Source organism: Lethenteron reissneri, chromosome 69 (assembly GCF_015708825.2).
Source record: "Lethenteron reissneri isolate LAM-NWPU_2019-01 chromosome 69, ASM1570882v1, whole genome shotgun sequence".
Classification (NCBI taxonomy): Eukaryota; Metazoa; Chordata; class Hyperoartia; order Petromyzontiformes; family Petromyzontidae; genus Lethenteron; species Lethenteron reissneri.
This window is the reverse complement of record NC_083847.1, coordinates 11041644-11054024: the sequence shown is the minus strand read 5'-3', so window position 1 is coordinate 11054024 and position 12381 is coordinate 11041644. Positions and strand designations below refer to the sequence as shown.

The window sequence follows — 12381 nt, the reverse complement described above, 5'->3', positions numbered from 1 at the left end:
AGCACCGAGCATCACCTCGCCCCTCTTCTCTGCGAGACACAACACCCATGGTTGATCTGGAGGCCATGCCCCGGAGCCTGCCCCTTTGCAAGACTCTCTTGTCGTAGTAGCGATGTATGGGTCGTGTCTCTGGTTATATCTGAAATTCTCTCCCCTCTCTCCGCGTCTCTTGCATCCCCCCCCCCTTCTCCGTGGTCTCTGCTAAAAGGGAGGGGAGGCACCCTTCCATCGTATTTTATGGCTACCATGTGTTGTCAAATTGTTGGAAGACAAAGGCGGCCGGGGAAGCTCTGATTCCATGGAATACATATTATCTGGTCTTGTGTGTTTGACCTATTTCTTGTACCCCCGGTCAAATATCTCGTGGTTATTATTTGGTTTATGTTTAACCAAAATTTGTCATGTCATTAGATGTTACCTCCGGTATTCAAGGGTTTTATTAACTTTTGCCCCCTGTCTGTATCCAGGGATTCGTGCTTTTTTATTCTCGAGTTATATTTTGATATCCTGAGGTCGGAGGTGTAATTAAGGTTCCATTTAAGCTTTCTCGACTGCGGGGATTAATATTCCTTGGTTCTCTTGGTAAAGTTACGTAGATAGAAAGATACAATAAAAAAAATGCGGTGAAAAAGAGTAAAATTAGAAAATGTATAATACAACCACTAATGTAGACTGCAGTCTGGTTTTTAATCTGGGTGAGTGTGTTTATGTCCACTTATTCTGGTCGCTAATTTTTGGACTTTTACCGTTGTGTTAAAAGAACCCCAAAAAAATGAAAAAAACGTTGCTTGTTTTGTCATCCCTCGTCCGGGGAGATGTGTTTATGAACTGTCCAAATCGTTTGGGGAGGTCATGACATGCGGTCCTTTGACAATCTGGAGATTTTACAGATCGCCGTTAACCCCTCTTTGCCCCGGAGTTTATTGTTTAATGTTTTTTTTTATGACCTCCAGATGCTCGGTGAGGCTTGTGAGGGGTAGCGGAGTCAAGAGTGTTGGTCTCATTTATTTATTTACTATTTAAGAAAAATAAATATTGGCCGAATTATTCTTAATATGAAATAATGGAAAAAGGCCTATATATACAACACTGGGGAACAAACTCAGGGGCAGAGGGGTTTAGGGGCCGCCGCCCCCGCCACCTCCTGTCCGGGCCGGGGCCTCCTGGAGGCCGGGGTCCCGTGGGGCCCATATACGGTGCGAAGCCCTCGGGAATGGGGGGCGCGGGGATCCCGGGATTTCGGGGTACCCGAAAGGCGGGGGTCTCTCTCGCCGGGGCTGCCCTCCATTGTTTTAATTGGCGGACGTTAACCACCATTTCTTGGCCCCTCTCCCCGTCCTGGATCAGCACCATCCAGGGGGAGATCTGCCGCATCATGGTCCAGGGTCCACGCCAGTAGGTGGTCAGTTTCGCCATCTGTCCAGCTCCTGTGCGTGGGGTGTGCAGCCATACCACTGATGTGCGGCCTCCCCCTGCTGGTTGGCCCGTCCACGGCCCCCTCGTAGGGTCACCCCTAAAGGTGGTCCACGGGCTGGCTCCCTTCCTCCGGTTGCGGCGGGGGAATGCCAAACAACAGATCTGCTGGCAGGCGAGACTCACGACCAAACATCATTAGGAACGGGGTCTGTCCCGTAGATGTATGTACCATGGTGGCGTAGGCGAACAGGGCATAGGGGAGGTGTTTGTCCCAATCCTGTTGATTGGCAGCGCCATACATTTGAGCTTCCCGGCTAGGGTCTGGTTCATACGCTACACCATACCATTCGCCTGGGGGTGGTATGCCGTAGTTCGGTCCTTCTGGATTCCAAACTCCAGGCACAGTGTCTGAAATAGCTCTGCCTCGAGCACACTACCCTGGTCAGTAATGACTCGTTCGGGGATCCCATGTTTAAGCACGTAATGCTCCACGAATGCCCGGGCAACCACAAGGGCCATTTTGTCAGGGATGGCCACCGCCACGAGATAGCGCGTGAAATACTCCACTGCTACGAGGATATACCGATTGCCTCGGTGGGATCGTGGGAATGGCCCATGTAGGTCGATCCCAACTAGCTGGTTCGCCTGGCTGACACGGAACGGCCTCAGGGGCACCTGATACCGCACCGGTTTCTTCCCACACTGTTGACAAGTGCTGCAGCCCTGTACCCACGTCTTGTGCCAGTTTGGGCCAGAGATACTGGCGACGCAGGGTCTCCCGAGTGCGACATTCCCTGTCATGGCCCCCGCGAGCGGGTGGTCGTGCACCAGCTGTAGCAGCTCGGGCCACACCTGGGCAGGAACACGGATGCACCCCGGTTGCCCAGCTTCGGTTAGTTCCCGCACCACCCCGTTCTTTACACACAACCGGGCATACAAACCACTCCAGGGTCCCTGCAGTGCGACCTTTTTCTCCCGCAGGGCCGCCTCCACCGCCTCCAGGTCCGAGTCCCGCCACTGGGCCTGTTTCAGCTGCTCTTCATCCTGGCCTGGGAACGCACAGCCGACGTCCTCTTGGATCCGACCGGATGGGGCTGAGCAGCCCGTCGGGCCCTGGGGTGTAGGCCCCATGCCCGCCGGGCGGTCCACTGGGTCCCTTGCTTTCTGCAGGGACCTCCGTGGCACACACGGCACTTTCTCTCAGCGGAGGGGGGTTAGTCTCAGGGCGCTCCAGCGGGGCCGTTGCCTGTTGGCAGCGTCCCCCCTTGAAGCACGGGCAGGCCTCCTCTGCCCTCATCTCAGCGCACACCGCGGGTCGCCTTGACAAGGCGTCCGCGTTGGCGTGCGATCGCCCAGCCCTGTACTCGATATGCAGGTTATATTCCTGCAGCTGCGTCAGCCACCAGGCTATCTGCCCCCGTGGTTCCTTGAATGTTAGGAGGAACTGCAGAGCATAATGGTCAGTGCGCACGCGACATTTCCTGCCGTACAGATACGGCCGGAACTGCTTACATGCGAAAATCACGGCATAAAGTTCCTGACGGGTCACGCAATAATTCAGTTCGGCCCCGCCCAGGGTCCGGCTGGCGTATGCGATGACCTGCTCCATCCCATCCTGCACCTGTGACAACACCACGCCCAGCCCACTGCTGCAGGCATCGGTGTCCAAAATAAAATTGGTGGAAAAGTCAGGGAAAGCCAGGGTGGGGGTATGGTTGAGGTGGTCCTTGAGGGTGGTGAAGGCTGTCTGGCAGGCCTCAGTCCACTGATAGGTGTTCTTAGGGGAAGTGAGTTGGGTGAGGGGGCATGCAATTTTGCTTAATCCCTTCACAAATCGACGATAATAAGTTGCTAGCCCCAAAAATGACCTGATCTCCGTCAGGTACCTCAGCCTAGGCCATTCCACTATGGCGCGTACCTTTTCTGGACCGTTGCGCACCCCTGCCTCGCTGACACGGTGTCCGATGTACCCAACCTCGCTCTGCGCAATATGACACTTATGCGCAGTCGTTGGAACACCTCCCGTACCCTGGACCAGTGCTCAGACAGGGACTTACTGAACACTATCACGTCATCCAGGTAAATTAGGCACTATTCCCATTGCAAGCCCCACATTACTAACTCCATCAACCACTGGAATGTCGCAGGCGTGTTAGTGAGTCCGAACGGGAGTACTCGGAACTCGAACAGTCCCATCGGGGTGGTAAATGCGGTCTTTGGCCGATCCTCCTCCGCCATCTCCACCTGCCAGTACCCAGACGCTAGATCGAGGGTGAAAAAATACCGTGCCCCCTCGAGGCTGTAAAAGGTGTCATCAATGCGGGAGATGGGGAAGGCATTGCCGAGGGTAACCGCGTTCAGCTTTCAATAATCCACACAAAACCGGATCGACCCATCCTTCTTCGTCACCAGCACGACTGGGGCAGACCAGGGGCTCGCTGAGGGCTGGATTATGTTATTGTGGTGCGTATCCGCGACTGCCCCTTTAATCTGGGCCCGTTCAGGTGCGCCCACCCGGTATTCTGGGAGTTTAATGGTTCGGGCGGCACCTGTGTCAATTTGGTGCTTAACGAGGTCTGTCCGGCCCACATCCGAATCGTGCTCACTGAACACGTTGGTGTACTCCCGCAGCAACTCGTGCAGCTGATCGGCCTCCCCCTTGGGTTAATCTGCCCAGGGTACATGTAGCACATCAAGCAGGGGGACGACTTCGGCTCTGGGAGTCGGGACGACTTGCCAGGCCAGGTCCTGGTTGTCCTCGGCGCGGCAGGGGTCCTCAGCTCAGAGGGCAAACACCGAGCTGTTAGAGTGGCGTGCGTGCAGGGGGTGTACTGTGGCTAACGCAGTGTGCCGTCGCAGCACTGCTGGGGTACTGTGGAGGTTAAATACCCGCATAAACAGTCGGGCCCCCATCCGCGTTTACCAGCATGGCCGACCCCACCACCCCGTACCGTGCCGCCAACTCCGGGTGAGGAGTCAGCATTTCCTCACCCGAAGGTCGGTGTGTGGGGTCTGTGAGGGTGTTGCCACCGGCACCAGCATCTCCGCGAGGGTGCTGACGGTGACGGCCGACACCAGGATAGCGGCCACGGGCTCAAAGTGGGGGCGACCCTGCTCTTGTCCCAGGAACGGAATCCGCTCCCCGCTGCCTTCCACGGTGGCACATCGCTGGCGGGACTGTACGTTGATCCCCAACTTTTCCAGGAGGTCGATATCTGCAATACACTCGTGGCATAACACGCTCGAGACATAGAGGCTACCGCCCCCCGTGTCCAACAGAATCTGGATACGCCACCCGTTCACCTGCCCTTCCACTAGCGACGTGGCCCCCGTGATTCTTGCCACCAGCTCCTGCAGCCAGTCGCCCGAAGTCACCTCGTTCTTGGGTGTTGTTGCCGGAATCTGCATAGGGGTCACTCGCTCGCCATTATCCTTACAGTTTATTTGTGTTGGGACCACATCGATTGCACCCCTCGGTGGTCCCCTCTCTAGGGAGGCCTTGGTGTTTGACCTTGGCGCACACGATGCCCCCTTGGTCACATATATAGCATGCCCGGGGGAGGGTGGCGGCTCCGTAGGAGGCCCCCTGCCCACTCCCACTTCCCCTCCCGATACGCATATGCCTAAACTCTAACTCTAATTGGGACACCCACCCATTTATCCCCCCTACCTCGGCCTGGACTGTCTCCACTATGGATCGTAACTTGTCCATATTTCGGTTCACCTCGCCACGTCACCTCCTTGCCTACTTGGGTCACCCGGCTTGCTATATCCCCTTTGCCAGTCCGTATCCTGGTTACCCACCCCGGGGCTGTCCAGGAGGCTCCCTTTCCCCCACCCCCCCTTACCATCCTTGCGAGCTCCTCCTCTTCCTCCTCTGGAAGAAGGCTCGCGATGGCGCGCTCCTGTCCCAGCCCTCGGAACTGCACATGCTCATTAGCGAGTCTCTCGCATGCACGTGCGCGCTCAACAAGGGCATTAAATGGGAGGTGCCCGCAGCTTACATCGGGCTGCCACCACGAGGTGCCAGCCAGATATCGGTGGACCTTCTCGGCGGTGAGGTCCTCTTTTTTGCACGTGCACCCCGTGCTCTCTTTTAGCCCCCCCCCCTTCCAATACGTTATCATGTGCACCAACAGGGACTTGCGCACAAACACGTTCACGTCGACGTCTACGAGAAACTCGTGCTTTCTTTAAGCCCGCCCCCCCCTCCCGATACGTTCCATTCATTGGCTACCACATTCTGATAAGCTCCCCCCCCCCTCTCCTCCCCCTTAACTTGTATTTAAGAGCTTGCATCTTGGAATCCCTGCCTCACTTGATGCAGCAAATCTGGCTGTGACGGTCCCACCTGATGACGGAGACTTGTGTTGCCTCCGAAACGTCGTGATTTCATTATTTTATTTTTATTAATTTTAATTTCATTTTTTACCTACGTGACTTTACCGAAAGAACTAAGAGTATGAATCCTTGCTGTCACGAAATCTTCAAATCTAGAATGTTCAAGTACAATCCTTATTTGGGCAAAGCCACGCCCAGTGACTGGCGGCTCATTAACATAATGTTTTCGTGAAAGCTGTCGCGAGCTCTTTGCGACGGCTTCGGCACCAACACCCCATCCCTCCACGTACGGGCCAGGCTCATTAACATAATTTATTTACGTTACAGAGCCCCTCATTGTGGGAGGGGAGTGTTATCGTACCCCGCAAGTGACGTCATGTCACCTCCTGCTGCCGCGTGACGTCACGAGTTAACAGGAAGTTGCCGCTCCGTGCACTGTAATCCGAGGTGAGAAATTCTCGTCGCGGTTGTTGTGGCGGTGGTTGTGGTAGTTGTTGTTTACCGAGGTAGAGCCTCGCTCTCTCTCGTAGGGATGTCAATTGAGTGGCAGCGAGCATGGAAGCGATGTCCACGTTGAAACTTTACAACGCGGTGCCTTGCCTCCTGCCCTAGCCTGATCGCGTTTGCTTAAATTCTCTCGATTAATTTAGTAATCTTTGGAAGAACGTAATCAACCAGGTAAGGTGTTGACTGTTATGTTAGACGACTCTCCGTATTATAATGCATTGTATTTCTCAGTTTACTAGGTTTGTTTCCTCTTTCTGATGATGATTGCTTGTGTTGCAATCGAAACGTCGTATGCAATTATTTAATTCATTTTTTCCTTTCTACGTGACTTTACCGAAAGAACCAAAGAGTATCTTGCTTAAGTTTTAATTTCTTTTCACCTGGCTCGCTACTTTGTAACTTTTATTTTAAATATTCACGCAGTTTTTTTCCATTTTTTACCAGACCTCGGTCCGCTTGAGCTGCTGTACCGCTCTTGTTTTCAGAAGCGACCTGCCCACAACAACAACAACAAGGTGGGGGCTTGTCAACAGCGTGGCGGTGTTCACTCTGGACGCGTGGCGGTGTTCACTCTGAACGCGTGGCGGTGTTCACCCTAGATGCTTGGCAGTGTTCACTCTAGACGCGTGGCGGTGTTCACTCTAGACGCGTGGCGGTGTTCACTCTGGACGCGTGGCGGTGTTCACTCTGGACGCGTGGCGGTGTTCACTCTGGACGCGTGGCGGTGTTCGCTCTGGACGCGTGGCGGTGTTCACTCTGGACGCGTGGCGGTGTTCACTCTGGACGCGTGGCGGTGTTCACTCTGGACGCGTGGCGGTGTTCACTCTGGACGCGTGGCGGTGTTCACTCTGGACGCGTGGCGGTGTTCACTCAGGCATGTTTGTGACCAATTGCCATCTCATTGTGTGCCATAACAGCCCGTGTGATGAATGTGGGATACTTTTTTATTATGAATATATGAATAAGTATAGACGCGTAAGTCATGTGTGACTGTGTATATATGCATTCCTCTGTACATCGATACTGACGTGTAGATGGTGTGGATTTTTTTTTTCTGTCTGCAGCTGTCGTTTCCTCTGCAGAATTGGTCTGATGGAGCAAAGGCACACGGCGCAGCTCGGTGAAAAAAGACAACGATGCGACCAGTGTGCATACACCACGGATCGTACTGGAAATTTGACACGGCACCAGAGAACACACACAGGAGAGAAACCCTTCAAGTGCAGTGTGTGTGGGAAGGCGTTTTCAGATTCATATACTCTTGTAATACACCAAAGAGAACACACAGGAGAGAAACCCTTCAGGTGCACTCCGTGCGGGAAGGCGTTTTCAGATTCATCTACTCTTGTAATACACCAGAGAACACACACGGGAGAGAAACCCTTCAAGTGCAGTCTGTGTGGGAAGGCATTTTCACAGTCATCTACTCTTATAACACACCAGAGAACACACACAGGAGAGAAACCCTTCAAGTGCAGTGTGTGTGGGAAGGCGTTTTCACAATCGTATCATCTTGTAACACACCAGAGAACACACACGGGCGAGAAACCCTTCAAGTGCGCTGCGTGCGGGAAGGCTTTTTCAGTTTCATCAAATCTTCATGTACATCAGAGAATACATACGGGAGAGAAACCCTTCAAGTGCACTGTGTGGGGGAAGACATTTTCAAATCCATCTGCTCTTAAAAAACACCAGAGAACACACACAGGAGAGAAACCCTTCAAGTGCAGTGTGTGTGGGAAGGCGTTTGCACATTTATTTACTCTTAAAAAACACCAGAGAACACACACGGTAGATAAACCCTTCAAGTGCAGTGTGTGTGGGAATTCGTTTGCACGTTCATCTACTCTTGTAACACACCAGAGAACTCACACAGGAGAGAAACCCTTCAAGTGCAGTGTTTGTGGGAAGGCGTTTGCACGTTCATCAAATCGTCATGTACACCAGAGAACACACAAGCACCAGAAGATCCACAAGGAGTGGAGTCTTAAATCAGCTTGTGAAAGTCAAAGTGCCTCAATGAGCCCATCCCTCATGAAACAAGAACCGGAAGAAAATCCCAGCTTGGACACTTTTAAAGGTATCAAGGTGAAATATGAAGAAGTGAAGGTGAAATGTGAAGAAGTGATAGTGAAGAGCGAAGAAGTGAGGGTAAAATGTGAAGATGACGATTCAACTCCAAAATCGGACCTTCACTTTGATGGAGGAATCGTGAAGCAGGAGGAGAATTCTGACTGTGAGGCAGAGCGAGGCAACTCCCAGCAGTTTGTGGAAGTGGAGGTGTGGGTGGACTTCCGAGAAAATACAAAGTCAAATGGAGACCTGGTAGATGTGTAAGCCTGAGACGATGTCGCTCCAATAGATTATTAACCTTTGTCACAGGCCTTTAATGAAAAGAACGTGAACTTGAACACTCAACCTAGGTGCAACCTGCAGGGTAAGAGCGGCCAGTCTTTGTGGACCTGTGGGTTGGGTCGACCTCTAACCAGGAGCGAGAGCCAATAAGCTCCCAAGCATTCACTATGTTATCATAATTGCATTTACATGGTGCTTAATCGTCTCTAGCAACTCGGAGTTTTGTAACATATCTCGTTTCAAACACTCGAAGAGCATCCCCAAGTAGCAGCTGCCCTTGTGTGACACAAAGTGGTGGCCCTGCACCGGCCTGCATGTGGACAAGAGCCTGTCAGTAGGGGGTGATGGTTGATGTGGCATCTCAGTTGTGTAGTTTGTAGGTAATGTTTAGAATTTGCTAAATTTTGACCAAGACGCCAGCATGCAATGGCCTACTCGTTTTGAATGGCGCAATAGTATGTTTTACATGTGTAGGGGCTGCTGCCCCCCAATTCCTCTCCCCCTCCCTATTCTGCACGCCTCGCCGCTGCCGCTTCCCCTCTGTGAGACATTACTCCTGGCCCCTGGCCTCGGGTCATTCACCTCCACTCTCCACGTGCATCCCCTCACACATTAGTAGGAGACTCCCTTGGCACACCATAGCCCTCGCACGTATACGCACGGCCACCCAAATGCGACGTCTCCGCTTGCACAACCCCGCGCACCAATCACACGTGCTGAACGGGGGGGGGGGTCAGGTCGGAGGGCAGTAACGTCGCTCGCACACGTGGCCGCCGAGGGCGGGTAATAGCGCTTGTTTAAAGGGCCGTGGGGGCAGGTGTTCGCGGTGGGTGTGAGCCTGCACGCAGCACGGGTGTCCATAGCCACGGAAGCACCGACCACACACGTGACGGCGAGCGCACACACCACCACGCACTTTCAGCACCCCCCGTGGGTACACACTAACCCAAAGCCGTACGAATAATCCCACGTGTATCCGTGCGTGCCTGCCGTTGCTCGCCGTGGGCACATGCTAAACCAAAGTCGTATGAATAATCCCACGTCTATCCTTGCGAGTCTACCGTCGCTCCCCGTGGGCACACGCTAAACTAAAGCCATATGAATAATCCCACGTGTACCCTTGTGGGTCTGCCGTTGCTCACCATGGGCGCACGCTAAGCAGTTAACGCAGCGCAAGCATGGTAACCGAATAGAGGGTCAGATCCGCGCATTAACCCGTCGTTCACGCCTATGCACACGCAGCGTGGAGGGTAGGGGCCACAGGACGAGACGCGCACTCCCGGAGTCTTGCGGGCGCAGCTTTTCTTCCACCAGGACGCGGTGCGCCCAGCCACACAACGTTAAAGCGAGCGCACACACACAATCCACTTTCAACACACTCGTCGAATTCACACGAGGCTGTGATCATTTACTAACAATTTATTCCCGGCCCGACTGCGAGTCACTCACCGAATCCGTCGGAGTCAGCAAGGCAGGACTAAACTATTTCCCGATGGTCTGAACCTTATTCTGTTAGGACTTAAACCCCTTTGGCTATTAAGCTAAATACCGTCCTCACAGCACTTCGACTCATCACACGGACGTTCGAGTGGCTGGACTGAAGAGTCGACACCACCCCGATGGCTGACTTAAGAAGCAAGACCCCCTTTTTCCCTTTCTACGGCCTCTTTTATTGTTACTACATCAAAAGGTAACCCGAAGCCGATTCACTGGCCAATCGGCTCGCTGGGAGTTCCAAGCCGCATTTCGTTGTCTTGTCCGTGCACCGGTTGGCTGCCGAGTGCCCGACCGATCAGAGGGGAGACCCCGCTTTCTCGCCGTTCGTGGCTCCGCGCCCCTACCTGCCTGCTGACCCGTGTGTGGGGTGTGTGTGTTAACCGCGGTGGCTGGGTAGCCCCGTCGTGACCATGTAATTTCAACCCAAGTCACGGCGCCGCGGTGCGAGTTAGCATTGGGGGAGATTGCCCAATTCCCTGGCCGCAGGAAACCGTGAAGATTATTCCTATGAGAGGGCTTCTGGGTGAAAACCTGTCGGGTCAGATGACCTCCCCTCGGAGCTCTATGTGGGGAGAAATGTGTGAGGGTGTGTTTATGTGGGGGGTGGCGAGGGAGCAGCAGCGTCGGGCCCCGTCGCATGGTGGTGGCGAGATCGTAGATGGGGTGCCCGCAGAGTGGCTTCGCGGCGGTGGCATCACACATGCACTGTTAAGCAGACGGTGCGTATTTTAAAAAAGTTTCCTGTTAATATGATGTAACTTGATGCAGTATTTTTCAGTGCAGTAATTAAATGTTAAAATAACTGTCAATTTAGAATGAATACTTGTCTGATTGTGTGCGTACATGTAACATTTTGTCGAAAAAGGTCAAACATTGATTAAGTGATGTTAGGACAAAGTGTGTGTTTTGGAAGTAATCTGTACAGATAACGCAGGTGAGACCCGTTGTTCTTGTGATACAGGTCAAAGGGTATTTTTGTGTTTTCAGGAAGCATCTGCCTCTGGAGCAACTTATTGTCTTTGAAATAGGGAGCACACTCGGATCATTCATCAGTTACAAGGCATACCATTTAAAAGTTACACGTAGAGGAGATACATTCTCTACAACACGAATTATAATTTTGCATTACGTGTTGACGTAGATTTTGTCGAACGAGGACTAGAAATGCTCCTTGCTGATTAATGTCTGGATGTTCGTAACCATCGGTTGAAGCAAGCCCGGCTGCTGTTGAGACACTGTCCACCAATAAGGGTCCACAGGTGACTTGCACTGAATCAATGATGCACTCCCAGAAGGCTGTGCTAGTTATATTTTGTGTAAAACATTCCTTTGTTTTGCGGAGAGACCGATAAATGAAAGACGTCTTGTCTGCTGATCTTGCTCATATCTGTGTACATCGATATCCCACATTGCTTACACGTACACACCACACACAATGAAATAGAAACTAGAACGACTTCCGGGGATGGGCAAAGATCAAGGAATCTCTTTCAATGGAGCGAGTTCAGTGTGTTCGATTCAACATCTCTCTGTCCGTCTGGGTCTCTGTTCGCCTCTGTGTGTCTTTCTCTGCCTGTGTGTCTCTGTCTATCTGTCTCTGTTCCTCTTGTCTGTCTGTCCGCCTGTCTTGTCTGTCTGTGTCTATCAGCGTCTGTCCAACCGTAGTCAACGACTGTCAGTAGCAGCAGGCGCCCGTTCAACTCGCACGGCTACACGCCACTCAAACTTGCTCCCAACACACAAAGACAAAGATCCCCTGTATAGCCTGGACAGAATGTTTGGGCAAGTGCTGTTAGTGAGCACCTAACACAGACAAAGATATCCCCCATATAACCTTAACAGACTGTAGGGGCAAGTGCTGTTAGCGAGCACCTATTAAGGGTGGGACGGCACCACGCCCGGTCGCCTTTGTCTCCCTAGTGGCGATGTTTACACACCGCACCGGATACTCGTTTGAGGCTGAGTTGACGTAGGGGAGGCTCAGGACCGGCTCAGAAAGTCGTCACTGGCGGTGTTGGCCACGAGCGGGAATGGAACTCGGCTGGTCGGTGCGGAGCGGAGCGCTCACCACGACACTGCCGCTCCCTTTGTCAACAAACTTGAACTCTGACCCCGCTCTCTGACGTCACTGCTCAGCGTGACCTCCTCGGCGTCAAAAGCCAGGGGGCGGTGTTCCTCGCTAGTGATGTCATGTCGCCTACCCCCGACCGCCGCGCTCCTGAGAGTGACGTCACCTCCACTCGGCCGCTGCCGATATCCAGTACC

General features: G+C 53.1%; 1 protein-coding gene across 4 annotated transcripts in view; it reads left to right on the top strand.

The window, feature by feature from the left end:
• LOC133360454 (zinc finger protein ZFP2-like) overlaps window positions 1-11534 on the top strand; it is a 30251-nt gene extending 18717 nt beyond the window's left edge. The window contains exons 1-4 of one of the 4 annotated variants that reach the window (XM_061579170.1): window positions 6168-6204; window positions 6709-6779; window positions 6910-7138; window positions 7329-11534. In XM_061579170.1, the coding sequence (XP_061435154.1) occupies window positions 7357-8601 (1245 nt within the window). In that variant the 5' untranslated portion in view covers window positions 6168-6204; window positions 6709-6779; window positions 6910-7138; window positions 7329-7356 and the 3' untranslated portion in view covers window positions 8602-11534. The other 3 variants (XM_061579171.1, XM_061579172.1, XM_061579173.1) reach the window with 3 other exon arrangements.
• The last annotated feature ends 847 nt before the right edge of the window (window positions 11535-12381 follow it).